General features: G+C 42.7%; 1 protein-coding gene across 1 annotated transcript in view; it reads right to left on the reverse strand.

Annotated features, from left to right (window-relative positions):
- Positions 1–1941: 1941 nt before the first annotated feature.
- Positions 1942–25779, reverse strand: part of LOC132400430 (PC3-like endoprotease variant B) — a 1805907-nt gene continuing 1782069 nt past the window's right edge. Inside the window, exon 18 of the mRNA XM_059981370.1 lies at positions 1942–1980. Coding sequence (XP_059837353.1) covers positions 1960–1980 — 21 coding nt within the window. The 3' untranslated portion in view covers positions 1942–1959. The remainder of the gene's footprint in view (positions 1981–25779) is intronic.

The raw sequence follows: 25779 nt of genomic DNA on the forward strand, positions 1-25779 counted from the left end.
ACTATCCACAGAACCAATGCCTAACATTGAAGTGGTTTTGCAAAAGATTCACAAGAATGACTCTGGAAATTAAAGGTTATTGCATGAGCAGCTTTTGATGTCTCTGGGCCTGTACTCATTCAAATTTTGGAGAATGAGGAGGGATCTCATTGAAACCTATCAAATGTTGACAAAACTGACATATCACTAACAAGAGATAAGATATTTGTTGCTTTGTTTGCAGCAGGAGAACATTGCAATTCAAATTACAAAAGGAATTGTAGGTAAAATATAAATGAAATAAGTAGAGCAAAAAGAGAGAAAAAAATAATGAGGTAGAGTTCATGGGTTGGTTCAGTGTCCACTCAGAAATCTGATGACAATTATGTTCTGGATCTCACATGTACTGAAATATAGTGAAAAGCTTTTGTTCACATTCCATTGAAGCAGATCATGCCATACAGTACACACTCAGTGATCACTCTATTTGCTACCCTCTGCCCCTAACAAAGTAGCCACTGAGTGTATGTTCATGGTCTTTTGCTGTTGTAGTTCCTCCACTTCGATGTGCTGCGTTCAGTGTGGCTCTTCTGCACATCACTATTGTAACACGTGATTATTTGAGTTACTGTTACTTTCCTATCCTGATATTCTCCTCTGACTTCTCTCATTATCAATGCATTTACACCAACAGAACAGACAATCGCTGGATGTTTTTTGTTTCACACCATTCTCTGTAAACTCTAGAGACTGTTGCGCATGAAAACCCCAGGAGATCTGCAGTTTATGGGATACTCAAACCACCCCATCTGGCATCAATAATTATTCCATGGCTAAAGTCACATTTTGTCACCTTTCTGATGTCTGGTCTGAACAACAACTGAACCCCTTGACCATGTCTGCATGCTTTTATACATTGAGTTGCTGCCATGCGATTGGTTGATTAGATATACAGTATTCATTAATGAGTAGGTGTACAGGTGTACTGAATAAAATGGCCACTGATTGTAAGTAGATCAAGGTACTTAAAAGAAAGTAAGAATGTTGAATATTATGCTTCAGCTACAGAGAACATGTGTTGCAGATAAACAAAGGAAGTGCAAGGACCTCTTTGAATGGTAACTTCTACGGGATCGTGGCTTTGTGTCAGATTTCTGAATATAATGACCAGAGCTCAGTAAAGAGCAGTACTCACCACATGTACTCACAACATGCTGAGGAGGTATAGATTTTCATTTTCCATTTAATAAACAGGATGGTTAAGAAATTGGAGGTGCAAATTTGCAATTTCCAAAGATGCCCAATCTTTAAGTGCTGCTAGACATTGAAAACCACTACTTGCCAAGTCATCACTAAAATGTGCTCCAGCAGCATGAGATTCTTATGAATGTAAATTTGAAAAATCTTCCCAAAAATACACTTTCACAGACATTCACTAAGTAGTAATTTCAAAGCATTTAAAATATGTTAATAGTAGAAGACTGAGAGACGACGGTAGGTCTCTCTATTTACCATATTCAGGTTAAGTCACATTTTTTAAGCTGATATTTGTATTCTGCAAAATGCTCAGCTGCTCCTTATTTTTATTTATATCCATACACAGTCCTCATCTTTTATTTATCAGAATTTTTATTCTATTCTATCATGAAAATAATTATTAATTGTGATGTTGTAATAACTGCGTTGATGTGACACAAGTTGGTTTGTGACCTAGTAAATTTATAATATAGAGTTTCTTAGTACACCACATCTTCATTAGTGTGAGTTATATGGTCCTTGTCACTTGTAAAACAAACTGCACATCTTATTTTTTCCCTAGTTCTGGATAGCATTATCATCCTTTTGTCAATAAACCACAAGATGCACCGAAGGTATTAGTGAATGAAATCCATTGTTTCTTTATTAGATATTGAATGCATATTAGTAGACTAATAATACAAACCAACCAACAATAGATTATTGTGCACTTTTAAAATCTTCTCAAGTTGTTGACCATCTGCCCTGTGAAAGTGAGAAAAGAATAATTAAATGTTTACCAGAAGCAACACGATGGTTTTAAACTGTTTATTACCTTCAAAACAGAGGTAATAGGATTTTAAAAAGAGAACTTTAATAAGTATAACAGTTTCTTTGCACTAAAATCTAAATAAAATTAAATAGATATATACGGCATTTGCCACACAAAGGAAAGTGAAATTTGTTTCCATTTCATGCTTTTCTTCAATAATTGATTGACAGTTGAACTAATTGGGTTAATTATTGTCTCTTGCGTATTATTGTCTGTCTATTATCAGTAACCTGGCGTGAATTCTTTCTTCAAATGCACATCCGGCACTCACGATAAGGGAATAATTTAATGACCCTTAGCAAAAGATGACATGATAAAAAAAGCTGCCAGGCTAACTTAAGCAAAGAATTTTTACAAAACTTGCAAGGAACCCCTCAAAATTTTGGTCTCATTTCATGTGAGCTTCTGCCTATGAGGATGAGTAATTTTTTATGCTCTCTAACTACAATCTTAGAAAAAGAAGCCAGCTGCAAAAGAAACTTGAAATGATTTACATTCATAGAGTCATAGATCTCCACGAGGACTACAACCCTGTTGTTGGGTTTTGAGGCTTGTGTGCCTCAATGACCTGGAGAGCTATGTTAGCTGGAGTCAGGGCTTTATGCTTTGGCTCTTAGTAGGGTCACCCATACCAAACAGGTCAAAAGGTAGAGGACAGACTAAGAGTGGTCAACTGACCCTCCAGGCTCATGAGTTCAGCTCCGGTCTAACTCTCTCACTGGTAAAACAAAATTGTTACAGAAACAGGAACGAAGAATCCTACAACATCTGAAGCACCAGTATTTCTGACTTTTCAGGAACTATTCCAGGACTTGCATGACTGACAGTAAACTGAGAGGAAGCTACTGATACGATGAAGGAAGCTGTGATAGCCGCCTGAGATGGAGAACCTTCATTGCTGCCCTAATGCCAGTGGCATAATGGAAAAAAGAAGAAAGAAGAGTCATACAACACTACAGCGCAGAAACAGGCCACTTGGCCCATCTAGTGCATACTGAACTATGGCTCTGCCTGGTCCTAATGACCTGCACCTGGACCATACTCCTCCCATCCATGCATCTATTCAAATTTCTCTTAAATGTTGAAATCAAATTCACATCCACCACTACCATTTGCAACTCAGTCCACACCCTCACCATCCACAAATCAGATCAATCTCGAAAAATGAGAATTCATTGAATGATTTACAAATAATGCAATCCCTTCTGAATTAGCTGCAGGATCACCAGCTTTCAGTGGGGCACGTACCACTAATATAATATTTCATTGTGGCATATTAATAAGCTAAAATGTTTCCAAACTGATGCTACCAATGGTTTCCCATTGAAGAAATTGTACCTCTCTCCCCTCCCCCACCTTTTTTTGTTCCTCTTCATCCATAAAGGTTCAGAACTGACTAGAAGGATGTTTTCTTCTTTCTTTTTTTAATTTTACCTTCAAATGGACTGCCCAGTCTCTTTTCTTTAGGTTGGATTAGCGTTTTTTTTTCTTTATCATAAAAATTTCCTGTCTTTTTTTTCTCTGATTTGCCAAGAGGAGTTGTGGTTTCTTGTTTCAATACAATAGCTGAATATTATATGACTTTGACAGTATATATCCCTTTTGTTGTTTGTACATTTTATGCCTTATGTGTTTGTTACAACTTCTCCTTTGATTTGTATCCTTTTTCTTTGTTTAAAAATCAATAAAAAAAGATTGAAAATGAAAATGAAGAAATTGTGGGCTCATATGCCTGCCATTGTAATAGGCAAAGCTGCATTGTTGTAGAAATTATTTATAGTAAAAGAAAATTTGCTTGAGTCAAATGTTAAACATCCTGAAGTATTAATTTGAAGTTTGACAAAAGAAGATGTACCAGGACACCTTGTTAATATTGAGCCCTCAAACATCACTAAATCAGACTGACTAACTTGTCACATCAGATCTCAGTATGGAACCTCTAACGCCCTTGAACAGAAAATCTCACAAAAAATAGTGGACATTGCCCAGTCCATCACATGTAAAGCCCTCCCCACCACTGAACTCATCTATAAGAGCATTGTCACAGGAAAGCAGCGTCCTTCATCAAGAAACAACACAACCCAGGTCATGTTCTCTTCTCACTGCTGCCATCAAGAAGGAGCATAGGAGCCTCAGGACTTGCACCACAAGGTTCAGGAATGGTTATTACCCCTCAACCATCAGCTCCTGAACCGAAGGGGATAACTTCACTCAACTTCACTTGCACCACCACAGAACTGTTCCTGCAATCAAAGGACTATCTTTCAAGGACTCTTCATCTCATGTCCTTGATAGTTATTGGTTTTTTATTTATTATTATGTTATTTATTTTTGTTTTGCACAGTTTGTTGTTTTTTGCTCACTGGCTGAACACTCAAGTTGGTGTGGTCTTTCACTGATCCTAGTACTGTTATTATTCTAATATGGATTTATTGAGCAGGCCCACAAGAAAATGAATCTCAGGTTTGTATATTATTGTGATTTCATAACGTACCGGCAGCAAGAGATTATTCACTGAGTCTGGTTTTAATGTTACAACCACTATCTTTATTAGTATCTACTTATAGCTCAAACAAGATAAACAAAAGTTAACAATTTTAACTCATGAGTTGAGAGTTAAGGAGCAAAAATTTGGGGTAACATGAGGGGGAATTTCTTTACTCAGAGAGCGGTAGCTGTGTGGAACGAACTTCCAGTAGAAGTGGTAGAGGCAGGTTTGATATTGTCATTAAAAAAAAATTGGATAGGTATATGGACAGGAAAGGAATGGAGGGTTATGGGCTGAGTGCATGTCTGTGGGACTAGGTCAGAGTAAACATTTGGCATGGACTAGAAAGGCCGAAATGGCCTGTTTCCATGCTATAGTTGTTGTGTGTGTGGTGGCGGGGGCTTCCAAACTATCAGGCTTAGGAACAGTTATTAAAGTCTTAAGATGGCAAAGTTAATAAGATTCAGTAATCCACAGAATAAATGATAGGAGAATGATTTCCACATAATAATCCACATAGAAGTACGTGGAGAGAGGGTGATACGAAGAATTGCAGATTCCATGCTGGTAAAACGAAATAACAGTCGTCAAAGATCCTGTCCGTCGAGTTGTTCCGAAATCCACTTAGAAATATCACCTGGTGACAGTCACAGGAATATCGTCTTCAAGTGGTCACCACATAACACCCCTATTCCAGGTAACGGCCAACAAAAGTGATACCACAAGATACTCCAACAGATCCACACATATGGATTATGCAAAGTGACAGTCACACGTTCATTGTACACTGTGTGCCGATAATCAACCCAACCTTTTCAGCTTGAGAGAGGATGGAACTCCAAGTCTTACGATGACAGCAAAAAACTCAGGTCCCAACGTCACTCTCTCTCTCTCGCTCACATATGTTTTCAAGTCTGCAGCAGGCTGTGACTGATGTCATAGACCCGCCTCACTCTTGTGCTTAAAGTAACACTCACAGTACAAACCTGTAACAATATGGTGACATATCTGTACTTTGATAATAAGTTTACTTTGAACTTTGATTTTCGTGGTGCACAAACGAACGATCTTGCTTTTGTATTATAACTGTAATATTATTCAGAAACATTTTATTAGTAGAATAACATGCTCTGCGTCCAGCACATAATTCTCTGAAACTTCTGCCATCTCCAACAGGGTCCCACCGCCAAGCATCTTTCACTCCTCCCCCCACTTTCTGCTTTCCCTATGTGACTCCCTAGTCCATTTGGCCCTCCCACTGAATTCCCTCCTGGCCCTTACCCTTGTAAGTGGAACCTACACCTGCCCCTACACCTCCTCCCTCACTACCGCTGAGGGCACCAAACAGTCCTTCCAGGTGAGGCGACACTTCACCTCTGAGTCTGCTGGGGTCATTTACTGTGTTTGGTGCTCCTGGTGTGGCCTCCTGTGCATCAGTGAAACCTGACGTACATTGGGAGACCACATCGCCGAGCATCTATGGTATGTCCGCCAAAATCAGTAAGATCTCCCTGAGGCCACTCATTCTATGAAACCAAAAGAAATAGGAGAGATATTAAATGGGTTTTCTGAATCTGTATTTACTAAGGAAACTGGAATGGAGTCTATGGAAACAAGGCAAACAAGTAGGGAGATCGTGGAACTTATACAGATTAAAGAAGAGGAGGTGCTTGCTGTCTTGAGGTAAATCAGAGTAGATAAATCCCCAGGACCTGACAGGGTATTCCCTGGGACCTTGAGGGAGACTAGTGTTGAAATTGCAGGGGCCCTGGCAGAAGTATTTAAAATGTCGATATCCACGGGTCAGGTGCCGGAGGATTGGAGGATAGCTCATGTAGTTTCGTTGTTTAATAAAGGCTCAGAAAGTAAGCCAGGAAATTATAGGCTGGTAAATTTGACATCGGTAGTATGTAAATTATTGGAAAGAATATTAAGAGATAGGATCTACAAGTATTTGGATAGACAGAGACTTAATAGAGACTTTGTGCATGGTAGGTCATGTTTAACCAATCTATTAAAGTTTTTTGAGGAAGTTACCAAGAAAGTGGATGAAGGGAAGGCAGTGGATGTTGTATACATGGACTTCAGTAAGACCTTTGACAAGTTCCCACATAGGAGGTTAGTTAGGAAGATTCAGTTGCTAGGTATACATGGACAGGTAGTAAATTGGATTAGACATTGGCTCAATGGGAGAAGCCAGAGAGTGGTAGCAGAGGATTGCTACTCTGAGTGGAGGCCTGTGACTGGTGGTGTGCCACAGGGATCAGTGCTGGGTCCATTGTTATTTGTCATCTATATCAATGATCTGGATGATAATGTGGCAAATTGGATCAGCTAATTTGCTGATGATACAAAGATTGGAGGTGTAGTGGACAGTGAGGAAGGTTTTCAAAGCTTGCAGAGGGATTTGGACCAGTTGGAGGAATGGGCTGAAAAATGGCAGATGGAGTTTAATGTGGACAAGTGTGAGGTATTGCACTTCGGAAAGTCAAACCAAGGTAGCACATACAAGGTAAATGGTAGGACACTGAGGAGTGCAGTAGAACAGAGGGATCTGGGAGTACAGATACATAATTCCGCAAAAGTTGTATCACAAGTAGATAGGGTTGTAAAGGGAGCTTTTGGTACATTGGCCTTTATAAATCTAAGTATTGTGTATAAGAGTTGGAATGTAATGGTGAGGTTGTATAAGACATTGGTGAGACTGAATTTGGAGTATTGTGTGCAGTTTTGGTCAACTAATTACAAGAAGGATATTACTAAGGTTGAAAGAGTGCAGAGAAGGTTTACAAGGATGTTGCCAGGACTTGAGAAACTGAGTTACAGAGAAAGGTTGAATAGGTTAGGACTTTATTCCTTGGAGTGTAGGAGAATGAGGGGTGATTTGATAGAGGTGTATAAAATTATGATGGGTATGGATAGAGTGAATGCAAGCAGGCTTTTTCCACTGCGGCCAGGGGAGAAAAAAATCAGAGGTCATGGGTTAAGGGTGAAGGGGGAAAAGTTTAAAGGGAACATTGGGGGGGGCTTCTTAGAACATTAAGGGGAACATTAGAGTGGTGGGAGAAAGCTGCCAGATGAAGTGCTGAATGTGGGCTCACTTTTGACATTTAAGAAAAACTTGGACAGGTATATGGATGAGAGGGGTTAGGAGGGATATAACCTGGGTGCAAGTCACTGGGACTTGGCAGAAAAATGGTTCTGCACAGCCAAGGAGGGCCAAAAGGCCTGTTTCTTTGCTGTAATGTTCTATGGTTCTATAGTTCTAGTAGAGGGAGTCAGAGTAGGAAGGAGTCAATGAGGCCTCGGTGATATAGGGGTTGAGGCAAGGTAAGTTACTTGTGAAGAATAGGAATAAGGAGTATGTGTGTGAGGCCGGTGTTCTGTGCCCGGTGTCAGATATGGGATGTCCAGGATACTCCCAGCCGGACAGCCACATCTGCACTGGGTGTGTCAAGCTGCAGCTTCTTAAGGGCTGCTTTAGGGAACTGGAGATGCAGCTCGAAGACCTTGGTCTGGTCAGGGAAACTGAGGAGGTGATATAGAGGAGTTATAGGCAAGCAGTCACACCGGGGCCTTGAGAGATAGATAAGTGGGTAACAGTCAGGAGAGGGAAGACCAAGAGTCAGATGCTAGAGAGTGCCCGAATGGCTGTCCCCCTTAACAATAAGTACTCCTGTTTGAGTACTGTTGGGGGGGGACAGCCTACTGGGGGGAAGCAACAGTGGCCACAGAGTCTGGCCCTGTGGTTCAGAAGGGTAGGGAAAAGAAGATGATGGCAGCAGTGATAGGGGACCCTCTAGTTAGATGTTCAGACAGGCAATTCTGTGGACACAGGAAAGAAACATAGATCAAACACGAGGAAATCTGCAGATGCTGGAAATTCAACAAACAACACACACAAAATGCTGGTGGAACACAGCAGACCAGGCAGCATCTATAGGAGAAGCGCTGTTGACGTTTCGGGCCGAGACCCTTCGTCAGGAGCAAACTAGTCCAGGATGTTTCTGATCGCGTCCACGATATCCTGAAGCAGAAAGTGAACAGCCAGAGGTCGTGGTACATATTGGTACCAATGACATAGGTAGGAAAAGGGAGGAGGTCCTGAAAACAGACTACAGGGAGTTAGGAAAGAAGCTGAGAAGCAAGACCTCAAAGGTAGTAATCTTGAGATTACTGCCTGTGCCACGTGACAATGAGTACAGGAATAGAGTGGGGTGGAGGATAAATGTGTGGATGAGGGATTGGAGCAGGGGGCAGGGATTCAGATTTCTGGATCATTGGGACCTCTTTTGTGGCAGGTGTGACCTGTACAAAAAGGGCGGGTTGCACTTGAATCCGAGGGGGACCAATATCCTGGCGGGGAGGTTTGCTAAGGCTATTGGGGAGAGTTTAAACTTGAATTACTGGGAGGTGGGAACTGAAATGAAAGGACTGGGGAAGAGGAGGTTGGCTCACAAGTACAGAAAGCTTGTAGACAGTGTGAGAGGTCCTGATTAGAAATGTGCGAACTTGAATGACAGAAATGTACTGCCATATATTTTATACTTACTGTGAAGTCTCATTTCTAAATCTGCTATTTGCCAAGTGTAAGGGGTTTCTTCTTTTATGTTACTGCGTATGTAATCAAAATGTCTTCTTTGTTTGTTAAAAGTAAAAATGCTTCTTTGTTATGTTAGCTGGTGAGAGAGTGCTTTCTCTCGCAGCTTGTTTGGGTTATAATTACTGATAACGAGAATTGTATTTGTTTGTTAACCAATTGGGATAGAGATTGTTCTTTCTTGTGGGCCTGTAAGTCAGTGTTGGGTGTGCTTTGGGGGAGATGGCGTGAAGAGGTTAGAGGGAGAAGATGCGATGTTGTAAGCTGGGCGACAGAATGGACCCCGAGCGGGGATCCCGGGCCCAGGGTTTCGGCGAGGAGATGAGGACAGATTCGTGTGGAGCGTCTGGTCGACCACCGCTGATGGTCCCAGGCGGCAGGTCAAGGAGGTCGGAGGGGATCGAATGGTGGCAAGAAGTCTTCGTTAACTGAGCTCCAACAGTTGTACACAAAGTGGTTGGACTTTGATAAGTTTGGTGCCTTTTACATTTCCTTTTATATTGTATCTCTATTAAGTACATAGTTCCAGTAAGATCTATAAAGTGTATTCTGTAAACATAACAATAGACAGTAGGTGCAGGAGTAGGCCGTTCGGCCCTTCTAGCCAGCACCGCCATTCACTGTGATCATGGCTGATCATACACAATCAGTACCCCGTTCCTGCCCTCTCCCCATATCCCTCGACCCCGCTATCTATAAGAGCTCTATCTAACTCTCTCTTGAATGCATCCAGAGACTTGGCCTCCACTGCCTTCTGGGGCAGAGCATTCCACATATCCACCACTCTCTGGGTGAAAAAGTTTTTCCGCATCTCTGTTCTAAATGGCCTACCATTTATTCTTAAACTGAGGCCTCTAGTTCTAGACTCACCCATCAGTGGGAACATGCTTCCTGCCTCCAGCATGTCCAATCCCTTAATAATCTTATATGTTTCAATCAGATCCCCTCTCATCCTTCTAAATTCCAGTGTATACAAGCCCAGTCGCTCCAATCTTTCAACATATGACAGTCCCGCCATTCTGGGAATTAACCTTGTGAACCTACGCTGCACTCCCTCAATAGCAAGAATGTCCTTCCTCAAATTTGGAGACCAAAACTGCACACAATACTCCAGGTGGGATCTCACCAGGGCCCTGTACAGCTGCAGAAGGACCTCTTTACTCCTATACTCAATTCCTCTTGTTATAAAAGCCAGCATGCCATTAGCTTTCTTCACTGCCTGCTGTACCTGCATGCTTGCTTTCATTGACTGATGTACAAGAACACCTAGAGTGACCTAAGTGATGCTGGCACAGTGGACAGTCAAGGGATGAACTTAGCCTGGTAAGTCACCATCTCCAAGAAATGTCTTACTTCTTCCTTGTTTTGGGGCCTCTCCATATTTTAAATGGCTGCCGTCTCTCTTGTCTCAAGCTTCACTCCCTCTTCTGATATGACATCTCTTATGAAAGTCAATGCCAAACTCACATTTCTCTTTATTTAATTTCAAACTGATACTCTATGTCATGTCCAGCACCTGTCTCAGTCATGGTCTCAACACCAAATATGCCCTCAAAGATCATGTGGATGGTTTTATGGTAGACTTCTGGTGTGGACTGAATCCCAGTTTTTGGGAGTTCACTTATACACCGCAAGAGTAAAACATATGCTAGCTTGTCTAATCGAAACAATCCCTTCAGTTAATATGCTTGACTGGTTTATAATGTATAAAAATGAGGATTATAGACACAGGCATTTAAAACGGTTTCATTTCTTTTCACTCAGACTGTTTCATCTGTTTGTAGACAGCAGAACGGCTTCAAGAGACCTGAGCGACAGTTTGGAGCAATAACTGACACAATCTTGAGTTGGAGAGCTACGAAAGAGGAGGTGGCGCACAGGTCCGGGAGCGAAGTTTGAAAAGGGAAAACTTCATGGGAACTCGGCTATAACCGGTGCACCAATCATGTGTTGGAGAGCAGAGAAGGTTCAGGCATAAAAGGGTAACACAGCCCAGCGGAGCAGTCATCGATGGAGCGGTCTGAGGCAGAGAGGTAGGGCTTTGGTTCATTCGGGCTTTGGCGGGGTAAGTGGACTTTGATTTTCCTTGCTTTTTTTTTTGGAGGAATAGACAGCATGTATGTAGGGTTAGTACTTTGCTCTGAGTGTCAGATGTGGGAACGCTGGGAGTCTTCCAGTCTCCCAGATGGCCACATCTGCACCAGGTGCATCGAGGTACAGCTCCTGAGAGACTGTGTTAGGGATCTGGAGCTGAGGCTTGATGAACTACAGCTTATTAGGGAAAGTGAGCAGGAGCTAGATAGGCACTACAAGGAGTTAGTCACCCCAAGGCTGCAGGAGTTAGACAAGTGGGTGACAGTCAGGGAAGGGAAGGGAAGAGCAGAGCTCAGATAGTAGAGAGCACCCCTGTGGCCATCCCCCTCAATAATCGTTATCTTGTTTTGGATGCTGTTGAGGGGGGTGACGACAGAGGCCATCCATGGTGATCGGGTCTCGGGCACTGAGTCTGGTTCCGTGGTGCGGAAGGGAGAGAAGAAGATGAGGAATGTGGTAGTCGTAGGGGATTCCATAGTGAGGGGAACAGACAGGAGGTTCTGTCAGCCTGATAGAGATATTCGCATGTGTGTTGTCTCCCAGATGCCAGGGTATGGGATGTCTTGGATCAGGTGCAGAGTCTTCTGATGGAAGAGGGTGAACAACCAGAAGTCTTGGTACACGTTGACAATGACGTAGGTAGAAAAAGTGAGGAGGTCTTGAAGAGAGAATTCAAGGAGCATTTAAACTAATTTGGCAGGGGGTGGGAACTGGAGTGCTAAGGCTGAAGAAGGGGAAAACAGAAATAAATCAAAGATAGCGTGCAACAGAGATGATAGGAAGGACAGGCAGGAGATGAGGCATTACCAGAGCTAGTGGGATGATTTACAACAGAAAGCAGCAAGTATTGTATCGAATGTGTTATATTTAAATGCATGCAGCATAAGAAATAAAATGGACGATCGTGAAATTCAGCTACAAAATGGCAAGTATGGCATTGTGGTCATCTCTGAAAATTGACTAAAGGATGGCTGCCATTGAGAGATGAATGTCCAAGGATATGCAGTGTATCTGAAAAATAGGTCAGTAGGCAGAGGGGGTGGTGTGGCCCGTGTATAAGAAATAATATTAAATCATTAGAAAGTGATGACATAGGATCGGAAGGTGTAGAGTTTCTATGGGTTGAGTTAAGAAATGGCAAGGGTAAAGGGACCCTAACGGTGGCAGTTGTACACAGGCCTCCAAACAGCAGCCGGGAGGTGGAATACAAATTACAACAGGAGACAGAAAAGGCACGTCAGTAGGGCGATGTCATGATAATCGTTGGAGTACTGTGTATAGTTTTGGCCTTCTTATTTTAGAAAAGATATACTTGCATTGGAAAGGGCACAGAAAAGATTCATGAGAATTATTCCAGGAATGAAAGGGTTACCACATGAGGAATGTCTGGCAGCTCTTGGGCTGTATTCCCTGGAGTTCAGGAGAATGAGGGGGGATCTCACAGAAACATTCTGAATGTTAAAAGGCCTGAACAGGTTATATATAGTAAAGTTATTTCCCATGGTAGGGGTGTCTAGGGCAAGAGGGCACAACTTCAAGATTAAAGGACATTCATTTAGAACAGAGATACGGAGAAATCACTCATTGCACGTGTTGGGGCTGGAGAAATTACTTTAGTCAGAGGATGGTAAATCTGTGGAATTTGTTGTCACGAGCGGCTGTGGAGGTCAAGTCATTGGGTGTATTTAAGGCAGAGATAGATAGGTTGTGATTAGCCAGGGCATCAAAGGGTATGAGGTGAGAGCAGGGGAGTGGGGATGACTGGATGAATTGGATTAGCCCATGAGTTAATGATGGAGCAGACTCAATGGGCCAAATGACCTACTTCTGCACCTAAATCTTATGGTCTAATGGTCTTAAAACAATGCCTGGGTTAGTGGGGGCAGGTGCAGTACACCCAATGCAGGCAACTTCACTGGTAAGGAGGTATTATTCTTTTATGTCTATCTGAGCATGAGGACACTGGTCTATGGGTTTAACTAAGGCATTTGTTGTGGAATAAAACTGAAGGATATTAGAATCCCTGTTTAAAATGTTCCATTTCTGCATCCAAAATAATTATTATGATCTGGTGACATGATCCCACCCCCTCCACCTCAGACCAGCAGTAGAATTTCCTGGTCCTTCTAGGTCAGGGGAAGGCAGATTTAAACCTTCAGACTGGTTTTGCCAGAAAGATGTGGAGGTTGGATTTGATAGTTGGTGAATAGTTTTATTGGAAAGTTAAAGACAAAGTGTATCATTTAAAGCCTCCGTATGTTTGTAAATTTTTGTACATACATGTTTGTTTTCATTTGTCTGTTTGTAAGTACTTGTTTTCTTCACAACTTTTGGGCAGCCTTTGCACTTTTTTCACCTGGCCCTAAATAAAATCCCTTGCACTAATGTACTGTTTCAACTTACTATCTGTTTTTCTACTGGTGACCCTCGTCGGGCATGCTTATCCACACCTGATAGAGAGGTGTAATACTTTGTCTCTAAGTGCAAACAGAACTTTCCTGTATGCACGGACAACAGAGCTATTGCCTCATTTGCTGCGTAAGCATCCAAACCCCTCAAAGACATCTGCATATACTTCCATCTTCGGTCTGTGAAACCACTACGAAAACTCTTTTCACCAGGTTGAGCTTTACACATGCACTCAAACCTAAGATAGGCTGTCCTCATTTTTCTACAGTCAATTTTCTTCCTGCACATTTGCTTCATTTTCTGTTTGAACCTACCTCCTTGCTTCCCTATTGCTTTGGGAAATACCTTGTTCTCTGTCTGGCCTGCTGAGTTCCTGCTGTACTCTGTCCCTCTGTTTTCACTGTTGTTTGTGCCCTGTGCAGGTCCTTAGCTTGTTTTCGTATGGTCTCCGCTACCCTTCTCATATTCAAAGCCTTTTCTTGCGTCAAATCTTTTTCACAGAACAAGCTTTCTCTGAGCCTGTTAACTGGGATTCCACAAACTAGTTTGTCTCAGACTTATGAGTCTCTCAAACCTCCAGACTCAGAGGATTTACTCAATATGAGAAGCTCAGCTAATTATTAGTCACAGTTAACACTTTGCTTATGGTTACAAGAAAAGAACTGTACCTCTCAATAATGACTTATTTACTTGGGACAAAATACCCCTCAAATTTTGTCATCAGAGTGTCTGATGAAAAGGCTATCTCATCCATTTGAAAGCTGTTATAGATGTCCGAAGTGTCTTCACCAATTACATATAAAAAGATACGAGCTACCAATTCTTCATCTACGCCACCAGCTGTGCTTGCATCTAAATATTGCAATTTGCCTATCGCCACAATAGGTCAACAGCAGATGCAATCTCAATGGCTCTTGACATGACTTTAGACCACCTGGACAACACAAACACCATGTCAGGATGCTGTTCATCGACTATAGCTCAGCATTTAACACCATCATTCCCACAATCCTGATTGAGATATTACAGAACCTTTGATTCTGTACCTGCCTCTGCAATTGGATCCTGGACTTCCTAACATGAAGACCACAATCTGTGCGGATTGGTGATAACATCTCCTTCTCACTGACAGTCAACGCTGGAGCACCCCAGGGGTGTGCGCTTAGCCCACTGCTCTGTTCTCTATATACCCATGACTGTGTGGATAGGCATAACCAAGTACCATTTACAAATTTGCTGATGATACAACCATCATTGGTAGAATCTCAGTTGGAGACAAGAGAGCATACATGAGTGAGATATGCCAACTACTGGAGTTATGCCGCAGTACTGACTCGCCATCAGTAAGACGAAAGAGCCGATTGTGGACTTCAGGAAGGGTAAGACAAAGGAACACACACCAATCATACGACCATAGGGTATAGGAGCAGAAGTAGGCCACTCACCCCATCGAGACTGCTCTGCCATTCAGTCATGGGCTGATCCAATTTTTTTAGTCATCCCCACTCCGCTGTTTTCACCCTATACTTATTGATGTCCTGGCTAATCAAGAACTTATTTATCTCTGCCTTAAATACATTGAAAGACTTGGCCTCCACAACCGCCTGTGGCAACAATTTCCACAGATTTACCACCCTCTGACTAAAGAAATTTTTCTGCATCTCAGTTCTGAAAGGACGTCCTTCAATCCTGAAGTCGTGCCCTCTTGTCCTAGACTCCCCTACCATGGGAAATAACTTTGCCATATCTAATCTATTCAGGCCTTTTAACATTCTGAATGCTTCTATGAGATCCCCCCTCATTCTCCTGAAATCCAGGGAATATAGCCCAAGAGCTGCCAGACATTTCACATATGGTAACTCTTTCTACCCTGGAATCATTCTCGTGAATCTTCTTACTTATTTACTTAATACTTTATTGTCACCAAACAATTGATACTAGAGCATAAAATCATCACAGTGATATTTGTTTCTGCGCTTCGCACTCCCTGAAGTACAAATCAAAGTAAATATAATAAAAATTTAAGTTTTTTTATTAAGGTAAGGTAGTCATGGGTAAGGTAAGGTAAGGTAAAGTAAGGTAGTGCAAGTCAGGTCCAGATATTTGGAAGGTACGGCCCAGATCTGGGTCAGGGTCTGTTCAGCAGTCTTATCACAATTGGAAAGAAGCTGTTCCCAAATCTGGCTGTACGAATCTTCATGCTCCTGAACCTTCTCCCGGAGGGAAGTGAGACAAAAAGTTTGTTGGCTGGTTGGGTCTTGTCCTTGATTATCCTGGCAGCACTGTTCTGACAGCATGTGGTGTAAAGTGAGTCCAAGGATGGAAGATTGGTTTGTGTGATCTGCTGGGCTATGTTAACAATCTTCTACAGCTTCTTCCAATCTTGGACAGGACAACTTCCATACCAGGTTGTGATGCACCCTAAAAGAATGCTTTCTACGGTGCACCTATAAAAATTACTGAGGGTTTTAGGGGACAGGCCAAATTTCTTCAGCTTTCTCAGGAAGTAAAGGCGCTGGTGGGTCTTCTTGGCTGTGGCTTCTGCTTGGTTAGACCAAGTCAGGTCATTTGTGATATTCACCCCAAGGAACTTAAAGCTTTTGACCTGTTCCACCTGCGCACCACAAATGTAGATGGGGTTGTGCGGTCCGCTACTCCTTCTGAAGTCAACAACCAATTCCTTCGTCTTGCTGACGTTGTGGGATAGGTTATTGCTTTTGCAACCAGATTCTTAATTTCCTCTCTGTACTCAGACTCATCATTACCCAAGATACGACCTACAATTGTGGTGTCATCAGCAATTTCTGAACTCTCTCTAACTCTCCTTTCTAAAATAAACCTTTCTAAAATGAACTCTCCTTTCTAAAATAAGGAGCCCAGAACTGCACGCAATACTCCAAGTGTGGTCTCACGAGTGCCTGATAGAGCCTCAACATCACATCCCTACTCTTATATTCTATACCTCTAGAAATGAATGCCAATATTGCATTCACCTTCTTCACAACTGACTCAACCTGGAGGTTAACCTTTAGGGTATCTTGCACAAGGACTCCCAAGTCCCTTTGCATTTCTGCATTTTGAATTCTCTCCCCATCTAAATAATAGTCTGCCTGATTATTTTTTCCACCAAAGTGCATGACCATACACTTTCCAACATTGTATTTCATTTGACACTTCTTTGCCCATTCCTCTAAATATCTAAGTCTCTCTGTTTCCTCAACACTATCCATTCCTCTCCCTATCATCAGCAAATTTAGGCACAACTCTATTAATATCGTAGTCCAATTCACTGATATATGTTGTAAAAGACAGCAGTCCCAACACTGACCCCTGTAGAACTCCACTGGTAACCTGTAGCCAGCCAGAATTGGATCCCTTCATTCCCACTCAGTTTTCTGTTGACCAGTCAATGTTGCACACATGCTAGTAACTTCCCGGTAATTCCATGGGTTCTTATCTTGCTAAGCAGCCTCATATGCAGCAGCTTGTCAAGGCCTACTGAAAATCCAAGTACACCATGTCTACTGCATCTTCTTTATCTACCCTGCTTGTAATTTCCTCAAAGAACTGCAGTAGGTTTGTCAGGCAGGACTTTCCTTTCAGGAAACCATGCTGGCTTTGGCCTACCTTGTCAAGTGCCTCCATAATCTCATCCTCAACAATCGATTCCAACAACTTCCCAACCACTGATGTCAGGATAAAAGGTCTATAGTTTCCTTTCTGCTACCTCTCACTCTTCTTAAATAGCGGAGTAACATTTGCAATTTTTTAATCATCCGGTACAATGCCAGAATTTATTGACTCTTGAAAGATCGTTGTTAATGCCTGTGCAATTTCTCCAGCTGCTTCCTTCAGAACCCAAGGGTGCATTCCATCAGGTCTGGGAGATTTATCCACCCTCAGACCAATAAGCTTCCTGAGCACCTTCGCAGTTGTAATTTTCACTCCACATACTTCACTTCCTGGACTCTCTTGGATGTTCGGTATGCTGCAGATGTCTTCCACTGTGAAGACTGATACAAAATACACATTCAATTCCTTTGCCATCTCTACGTCTCTCATTACAAAATCTCCAGCATCATTTTTTATTGATCCTATATCTACCCTCAACTCTCTTTTACCCTTTATATATTTAAAAAAACTTTTAGTATCTTCTTTGATATTATTTGCCAGCTTCCTCTCATAATTCATCTTTTCCTTCCAATTGACCATCTTAGTTTCCTTCTGCAAGTTTTTAAAAGCTCCCCAATCCTTTATCTTCCCACTTTTTTTCCTCATTTTTTTTCTTCTTCTCATCGGAGATAAGAGAGGCAGGACTGTGCAGTTGTGTGATGTTGGGCAGTGAAGTGGGGAAGATTTAAAAGGAACACAACCTTATACAGTGGGCAGCATCGTTTATGGACAGTGGAGTGAGCCAGGAGCAGAGTGAAGGCTTAAGGGCTTGGGCTCAACGGGCTTAGGCGGAAACAGGTGAGACAAGGTAGGTTTAGGTTTCAGTTTTTCCAGTTATTTGAGGAAAGGGGGAATTATGAGTGTGAGGGCAACTTGTTATTCTTGGTGTTGGATGTGGGAGGTCCTGGAGTCTCCTAGACTCCTGGACGTCCACATCTGCGCCAGGTACACTGAGCTGCAGCTCCTAAGGGACCGTGTTAGGGAACTGGAGCTGCAGCTCAATGAACTTCGTCTGGTTAGGGAGAGTGAGGAGTTGATAGAGAGGAGTTACAGGCAGGTGATCACATCAGGACCACGGGAGGCAGACAGATGAGTCACGATTGGGGGGGGGAGGGGAAGAGTCAGGTACTAAACAATACCCCAGTGGCTGTACCCCTTGACAATAAGTACTCCTGTTTGAGTACCATTGGGGGGAACAGCCTAGCTGGGGGAAGCGACAGTGGCCGTGCCTCTGGCACAGAGTCTGGCCCTGTAGCTCAGAAGGGTAGGGAAAGGAAGAGGAAGGCAGTAGTAATAGGGGACTCTGTAGTTAGGGGGTCAGATAGGCGATTCTGTGGACGTAGTCAGGAGACCCGGATGGTAGTTTGCTTCCCTGGTGCCAGGGTCCGGGATGCTTCTGTTTGTGACCAAGATATCCTGAAGTGGGAGGATGAGGAACCAGAGGTTGTGGTATATATAGGTCCCAATGACATAGGTAGGAAAAGGGAAGAGGTCCTGAAAGGAGAATATAGGGAATTAGGAAGGAAGATGCGAAGAAGGACTGCAAAAGTAGTAATAACCATGTAACCATATAACAATTACAGAACGGAAACAGGCCATCTCGGCCCTTCTAGTCCATGCCAAATGCTTACTCTCACCTAGTCCCACCGGCCTGCACTCAGCGCATAACCCTCCATCCCTTTCCTGTCCATATACCTATCCAATTTTATTTTAAATGACAATATCGAACCTGCCTCTACCACTTCTACTGGAAGCTCATTCCACACAGCTACCACTCTCTGAGTAAAGAAATTCCCCCTTGTGTTACCCTTAAACTTTTGCCCCTTAACTCTCAACTCATGTCCTCTTATTTGAATCTCCCTTACTCTCAATGGAAAAAGCCCATCCACGTCAACTCTATCTATCCCCCTCCTAATTTTAAATAGCTCTATCAAGTCCCCCCTCAACCTTCTACGCTCCAAAGAATAAAGGCCTAACTTGTTCAACCTTTCTCTGTCACTTCGGTGCTGAAACCCAAGTAACATTCTAGTAAATCTTCTCTCTACTCTCTCTAATTTGTTGACATGCTTCCTATAATTCGGTGACCAGAACTGTACACAGTACTCCAAATTTGACCTCACAAATGCCTTGTACAATTTTAACATTACATCCCAACTCCTTTACTCAATGCTCTGATTTATAAAGTCCAGCATACCAAAAGCCTTCTTCACTGCCCTATCCACACCCTATCCACCTTCAGGGAACTATGCAGCATTATTCCTAGATCACTCTGTTCTACTGCATTCCTCAATGCCCTACCATTTCCCATGTATGTCCTATATTGATTATTCCTACCAAAATGTAGCACCTCACACTGATCAGCATTAAACTCCATCTGCCATCGCTCAGCCCACTCTTCTAATTGGCCTAAATCTCTCTGCAAGCTTTGAAAATCTACTTCATTATCCACAATGACACCTACCTTAGTATCATCTGTATACTTACTAATCCAATTTACCACCCCATCATCCAGATCATTAATGTATATGACAAACAACAATGGACCCAGTACAGATCCCTGAGGCACACCATTAGTCACCGGCCTCCAACCTGACAAACAGTTATCCACCACTACTCTCTGGTATCTCCCATCCAGCCACTGTTGAATCCATTTTACTACTTCAATATTAATTCCTAACTAACCTTTCATGCGGAACTTTGTCAAAGGCCTTACTGAAGTCCATATAGACAACATCCACTGCTTTACCCTCGTCGACTTTCCTCGTAACCTCTTCAAAAAATTCAATAAGATTTGTCAAACATGACCTTACATGCACAAATTCATTCTGACTGCTCCTAATCAGACCCTGTCTATCCAGATAATTACATAGACCATCTCTAAGAATACTTTCCATTAATTTACCCACCACTGACGTCAAACTGACAGGCCTATATTTGCTAGGTTTACTCTTAGAACCCTTTTTAAATAATGGAACCACATGAGCAATACGCCATCCCCGTTTCTACTGACATTTGAAATATTTCTGTCAGAGCCCCTGCTAATCTCAGGATTACTGCCTGTGCCACATGACAGTGAGAGTAGGAATGGAATGAAGTGGGAGACAAATGCGTGGCTGAGGGTTTGGAGCAGGGGGAAGAGATTTAAGTTTCTGGATCATTGGGACCTCTCTTGAGGCAGCTGTGACCTGTACAAAAAGGACAAGTTACACTTGAATCCTAGGGGGACCAATATCCTGGCCGGGAGATTTGCTAAGGCTACTGGGGAGGCTTTAAACTAGAACTGGTTGGGGGGGTGGGAATCAATTTGAAGAGGAGAGGAGAGGAGGTTAGTTCACAGATAGAGAAAGCTAGTAGACAGTGTGAGAGGGAGGATAGGCAGGTGATAGAGAAGGGGAACGCTCAGACTGAAGATGTAGGGGAGAAGGAAGAAAAAGATAATAAAGTTGATCACTTCTTTAGGGATAAACAGAGAGGAAGAGGAGGAGAGTTTCTTAAATGCATCTATTTTAATGCTAGGAGCATTGTAAGAATGGTGGATGAGCTTAGAGCATGGACTGATACCTGGAAATATGATGATGTAACTATTAGTGAAGCATGATGTAGTAGGAGGGGTGTGATTGGCAACTAAATATTCCTGGATTTCGTTGCTTCAGGTGTGATAGAATCAAAGGGGCAAGAGGGGGACGTGTTGCATTGCTGGTCCGAGAAAATATTACAGTGGTGCTTTGGCAGGATAGATTAGAGGTCTCGTCTAAGGAGGCTATTTGGGTGGAATGGAGGAATGAAAAAGGTGTAGTAACACTTATAGGCGTGTATTATAGACCACTTAATGGGGAGCGAGAATTGGAGGAGCAAATTTGTAAGGAGATAGCAGATATTTGTAGTAAGCACAAGGTGGTGATTGTGGGAGATATTAATTTTCCACACATAGACTGGGAAGCCCATTCAGTAAAAGGGCTGGATGGTTTGGAGTTTGTAAAATGTGTGCAGGATAGTTTTTTGCAGCAATCCTTCAAGGTACCAACTAGAGAAGGGGCAGTGTTGGATTTCCTGTTAGGGAATGAGATAGGTCAGGTGACGGAGGTATGTGTTGGGGAGCACTTCGGGTCCAGTGATCACAATGCCATTAGTTTCAATATAATTATGGAGAAGGATAGGACTGGACCCAGGGTTGAGATTTTTGATTGGAGAAAGGCTAACTTTGAGAAGATGCGAAAGGATTTAGAAGGAGTGGATTGGAACAATTTGTTTTATGAGAAGAATGTAATAGAGAAATGGAGATCATTTAAAGGTGAAATTTTGAGGGTACAGAATCTTTATGTTCCTTTTAGGTTGAAAGGAAATGTTAAAAGTTTGAGAGAGCCATGGTTTTCTAGGGATATTGGAAACTTGGTTTGGAAAAAGAGGAAGATCAACAATAAGTATAGGCAGCATGGAGTAAGTGAAGTGCTCGAGGAATATAAAGAATGTAAAAAGAATCTTATGAAAGAAATTAGAAAAACTAAAAGAAGATATGAGGTTGCTTTGGCAAGTAAGGTGAAAATAAATCCAAAGGGTTTCTGCAGTTATATTAATAGCAAAAGAATAGTGAGGGATAAAATTGGTCCCTTAGAGAATCAGAGTGGACAGCTATGTGTGGAACTGGAACAGATGGGGGAGATTTTGAACAATTTCTTTTCTTCGGTATTCACTAAAGAGAAGGAGATTGATTTGTGTAAGGTAAAGAAAACAAGTAGAGTAGTTATGGAAACTATAATGATTAAAGAACAGGAAGTACTAGAGCTTTTAAAGAATGTAAAAGTGGATAAGTTTCCAGTCCTGACAGGAATTTCCCCAGGACCTTGAGGGAAGTTGGCGTAGAAATAGCAGGGGCTCTGACAGAAATATTTCAAATGTCATTAAAAATGGGGATGGTGCTGGAGGATTGGCTTATTACTCATGTGGTTCTATTGTTTAAAAAGGGTTCTCAGAGTAAACCTAGCAATTACAGGCCTGTCAGTTTGACGTCAGTGGTGGGTAAATTAATGGAAAGTATTCTTAGAGATGGAATATATAATTATATGGATAGACAGGGTCTGATTAGGAGCAGTCAACGTGGATTTATGGGTGGAAGGTCATGTTTGACAAACCTTATTGAATTTTTTGAAGAGTTTACTACGAAAGTTGACGAGGGTAAAGCAGTAGATGTTGTCTATATGGACTTCAGTAAGGCCTTTGACAAGGTTCCACACGGAAGATTAGATAGGAAGGTTTAATCTACAATAGACAGTAGGTGCAGGAGTAGGCCATTCGGCCCTACTACCCAGCACCGCCATTCACTGTGTTCATGGCTGATCATACACAATCAGTACCCCGTTCCTGCCCACTTCCCATATCCCTTGCTTCCTGCCTCCAGTGTCCAATCCCTTAATAATCTTATATGTTTCAATCAGATCCCCTCTCATCCTTCTAAATTCCAGTGCATACAAGCCCAGTCACTCCAATCTTTCAACATATGACAGTCCCGCCATTCCGGGAATTAACCTTGTGAACCTACGCTGCACTCCCTCAATAGCAAGAATGTCCTTCCTCAAATTTGGAGACCAAAACTGCACACAATACTCCAGGTGGGGTCTCACCAGGGCCCTGTACAGGCGCAGAAGGACCTCTTTACTCCTATACTCAATTCCTCTTGTTATAAAGACCAGCATGCCATTAGCTTTCTTCACTGACTGCTGTACCTGCATGCTTGCTTTCATTGACTGATGTACAAGAACACCTAGATCTCATTGTACTTCCCTTTTTCTTAACTTGACTCCATTTAGATAGTAATCTGCCTTCCTGTTCTTGCCACCAAAGTGGATAACCTCACATTTATCCACATTAAACTGCATCTGCCATACATTTGCCCACTCACCCTACCTGTCCACCCTGCATTCTCATAACATCCTCCTGACATTTCACACTGCCACCCAGCTTTGTGTCATCAGCAAATTTGCTAATGTTACTTTTAATCCCTTCATCTAAATTATTAATGTATATTGTAAACAGCTGCGGTCCCAGTACCGAACCTTGCGGTACCCCACTGGTCACAGCCTGCCATTCTGAAAGGGACCCATTAATCACTACTCTTTGTTTCCCGTCAGCCAGCCAATTTTCAATCCATGTCAGTACTCTGCCCCCAATACCATGTGCCTTAATTTTGCCCACTAATCTCCTATGTGAGACTTTATCAAAAGCTTTCTAGAAGTCCAGGTACACTACATCCACTGGCTCTCCCTTGTCCATTTTCATAGTTACATCCTCAAAAAAATCCAGAAGATTAGTCAAGCATGATTTTCCCTTCATAAATCCATGCTGACTCGGAATGATCCTCTTTGGAATGAACCGATCCTGCACTTTCTGCATTATTCCCAGAAACACCTGCCATTTTTGTTCCACTGCCTTCCCTGCTAGGGTATTGTTCCATTGAACTTTGGCCAGCTCCTCCCTCATAGCTCCGTAGTTCCCTTTGTTCAACTTTAATACTCTCACATCCAATTTTCCCTTCTCCTTCTCAAATTGTAGGTTAAAGCATATCATATTATGGTCACTACCTCCTAATGGTTCCTTTACCTCGAGGTCCCTGATCAAATCTAGTTCATTGCGCAACACTAAATCTAGAATTGCCTTCTCCCTGGTAGGCTCCAGTACAAGCTGTTCTAAGAATCCATCTCGGAGGCACTCCACAAACTCCCTTTCTTGGGGTCCAGTACCATTCTGATTCTTCTAGTCTACCTGCATGTTGAAATCCCCCATGACAACTGTATCATTACCTTTGCGACATGCCAATTTTAACTCTTCATTCAACTTGCACCTTACATTCAAACTGCTGTTTGGGGACCTGTAGAAAACTCCCATTTGGGTCTTTCTACCCTTTGAATTTCTCAGTTCTCTCCATACTGACTCTAAATCCCCAGATTCTATGTCCCCCCTCACAAGGGACTGAATATCATTCCTCACCCACAAAGCCACCCCACCCCCTCTGCCAGTCAGTCTGTCCTTTCAATAAGATGTATGTACTTGAATATTCATTTCCCAGGCCCTGTCCACTTGAAGCCATGTCTCAGTTATTCCCACAACATCTTACTTGCCAATTTCCAACTGAGCCTCAAGCTCATCTACTTTATTCCTTATACTTCGTGCATTCATATATAATACTTTTAATTTGTTACTCCCCTCTCCTTTCATATCAATTCCTATTTCACTTGGCCATACTGTATGATCTCTTCTTGAGCTTTCTACTCCATTGATTCTGTTGTCCTTTTTAACTTTTCTTATTTTCACATTCCCTTTAACTCCATCCTTATATTTCCAGTTCATCCCCTCCCCCCCACTACTTAGTTTAAACACATCCATGTCCCTGCTCTCTCCAGCATGAGGAACTGGAAGCAAACCAGAGATAACCACCCTGGAAGTCCTGTTTTTCAGCCTTCTTCCGAGTTCTCTGAAGTCCCGCTGCAGAACGTCCTTTCTCTTCTTCCCGATGTAATTTGTGCCGACATGCACTACCACTTCCGGCTGTTCACCTTCATCCTTGAGGATTCCTTGCAATCGGTCCGTGATGTCCTGGATCCTAGCACCAGGGAGGCAACACACTATTCTTAAATCTCGGCTGTTGCCGCAGAAACTCATTTCCGTACCTCTTACTATGGAGTCCCCTACTACCATGGCTCTTCCTGATGTCTGACTCCTCGGCTCTGCTTCTGCACCAATTTTCGGCTCGCAGACCTGTCCGCCTCTCAGACTGGCAGTATCCTCTGTCCTGACAGCTTCCAAGAGGGTGAACCTGTTTACAAGAGGTACATCCCCTGGGGTCTCCTGTACTTCAAGCATCCTTTCCTTCCTCATCGTCGCCCCCTTTCTCTCTTCCGGTATCCTTGGTGTAACAAACTCACTGTAGGTCCTGTCCAGAAAACTCTCATTTTCACGGATAAACCTGAGGTCATCCAGTTCTTTCTTCAGTGCTGCAACATGCTCCTTCAGAAGCTGAGTCTGGACACACTTTCCACAACTGTAGCAGCCGGGGGCACCATCAGTGTCCCTGACCTCCCACATCATGCACGTAGCGCACTGAATCAGCTTAGCAGTCATGTCCTCGCTCTCTTCAATTGTGCCTGGCATAGTCTCCTCGCTGAAGACTCTCGAGCCAAAGACTAGCACTTTTCACACCAGGCACTTCCCTCGACCAGGGCGCTTCACCCTGGCTGAATAGTAGATGCCAGAGAGTAGTGGTGGATCACTGTTTGTCAGGTTGGAGGCCGGTGACTAGTGGTGTGCCTCAGGGATCTGTACTGGGTCCAATGTTGTTTGTCATATACATTAATGATCTGGATGATAGGGTGGTAAATTGGATTAGTAAGTATCAGATGATACTAAGGTAGGTGGTGTTGTGGATAATGAAGTAGATTTTCAAAGCTTGCAGAGAGATTTAGGCCAATTAGAAGAGTG

Source organism: Hypanus sabinus, chromosome 10 (assembly GCF_030144855.1).
Source record: "Hypanus sabinus isolate sHypSab1 chromosome 10, sHypSab1.hap1, whole genome shotgun sequence".
In the NCBI taxonomy this organism is placed as follows: Eukaryota; Metazoa; Chordata; class Chondrichthyes; order Myliobatiformes; family Dasyatidae; genus Hypanus; species Hypanus sabinus.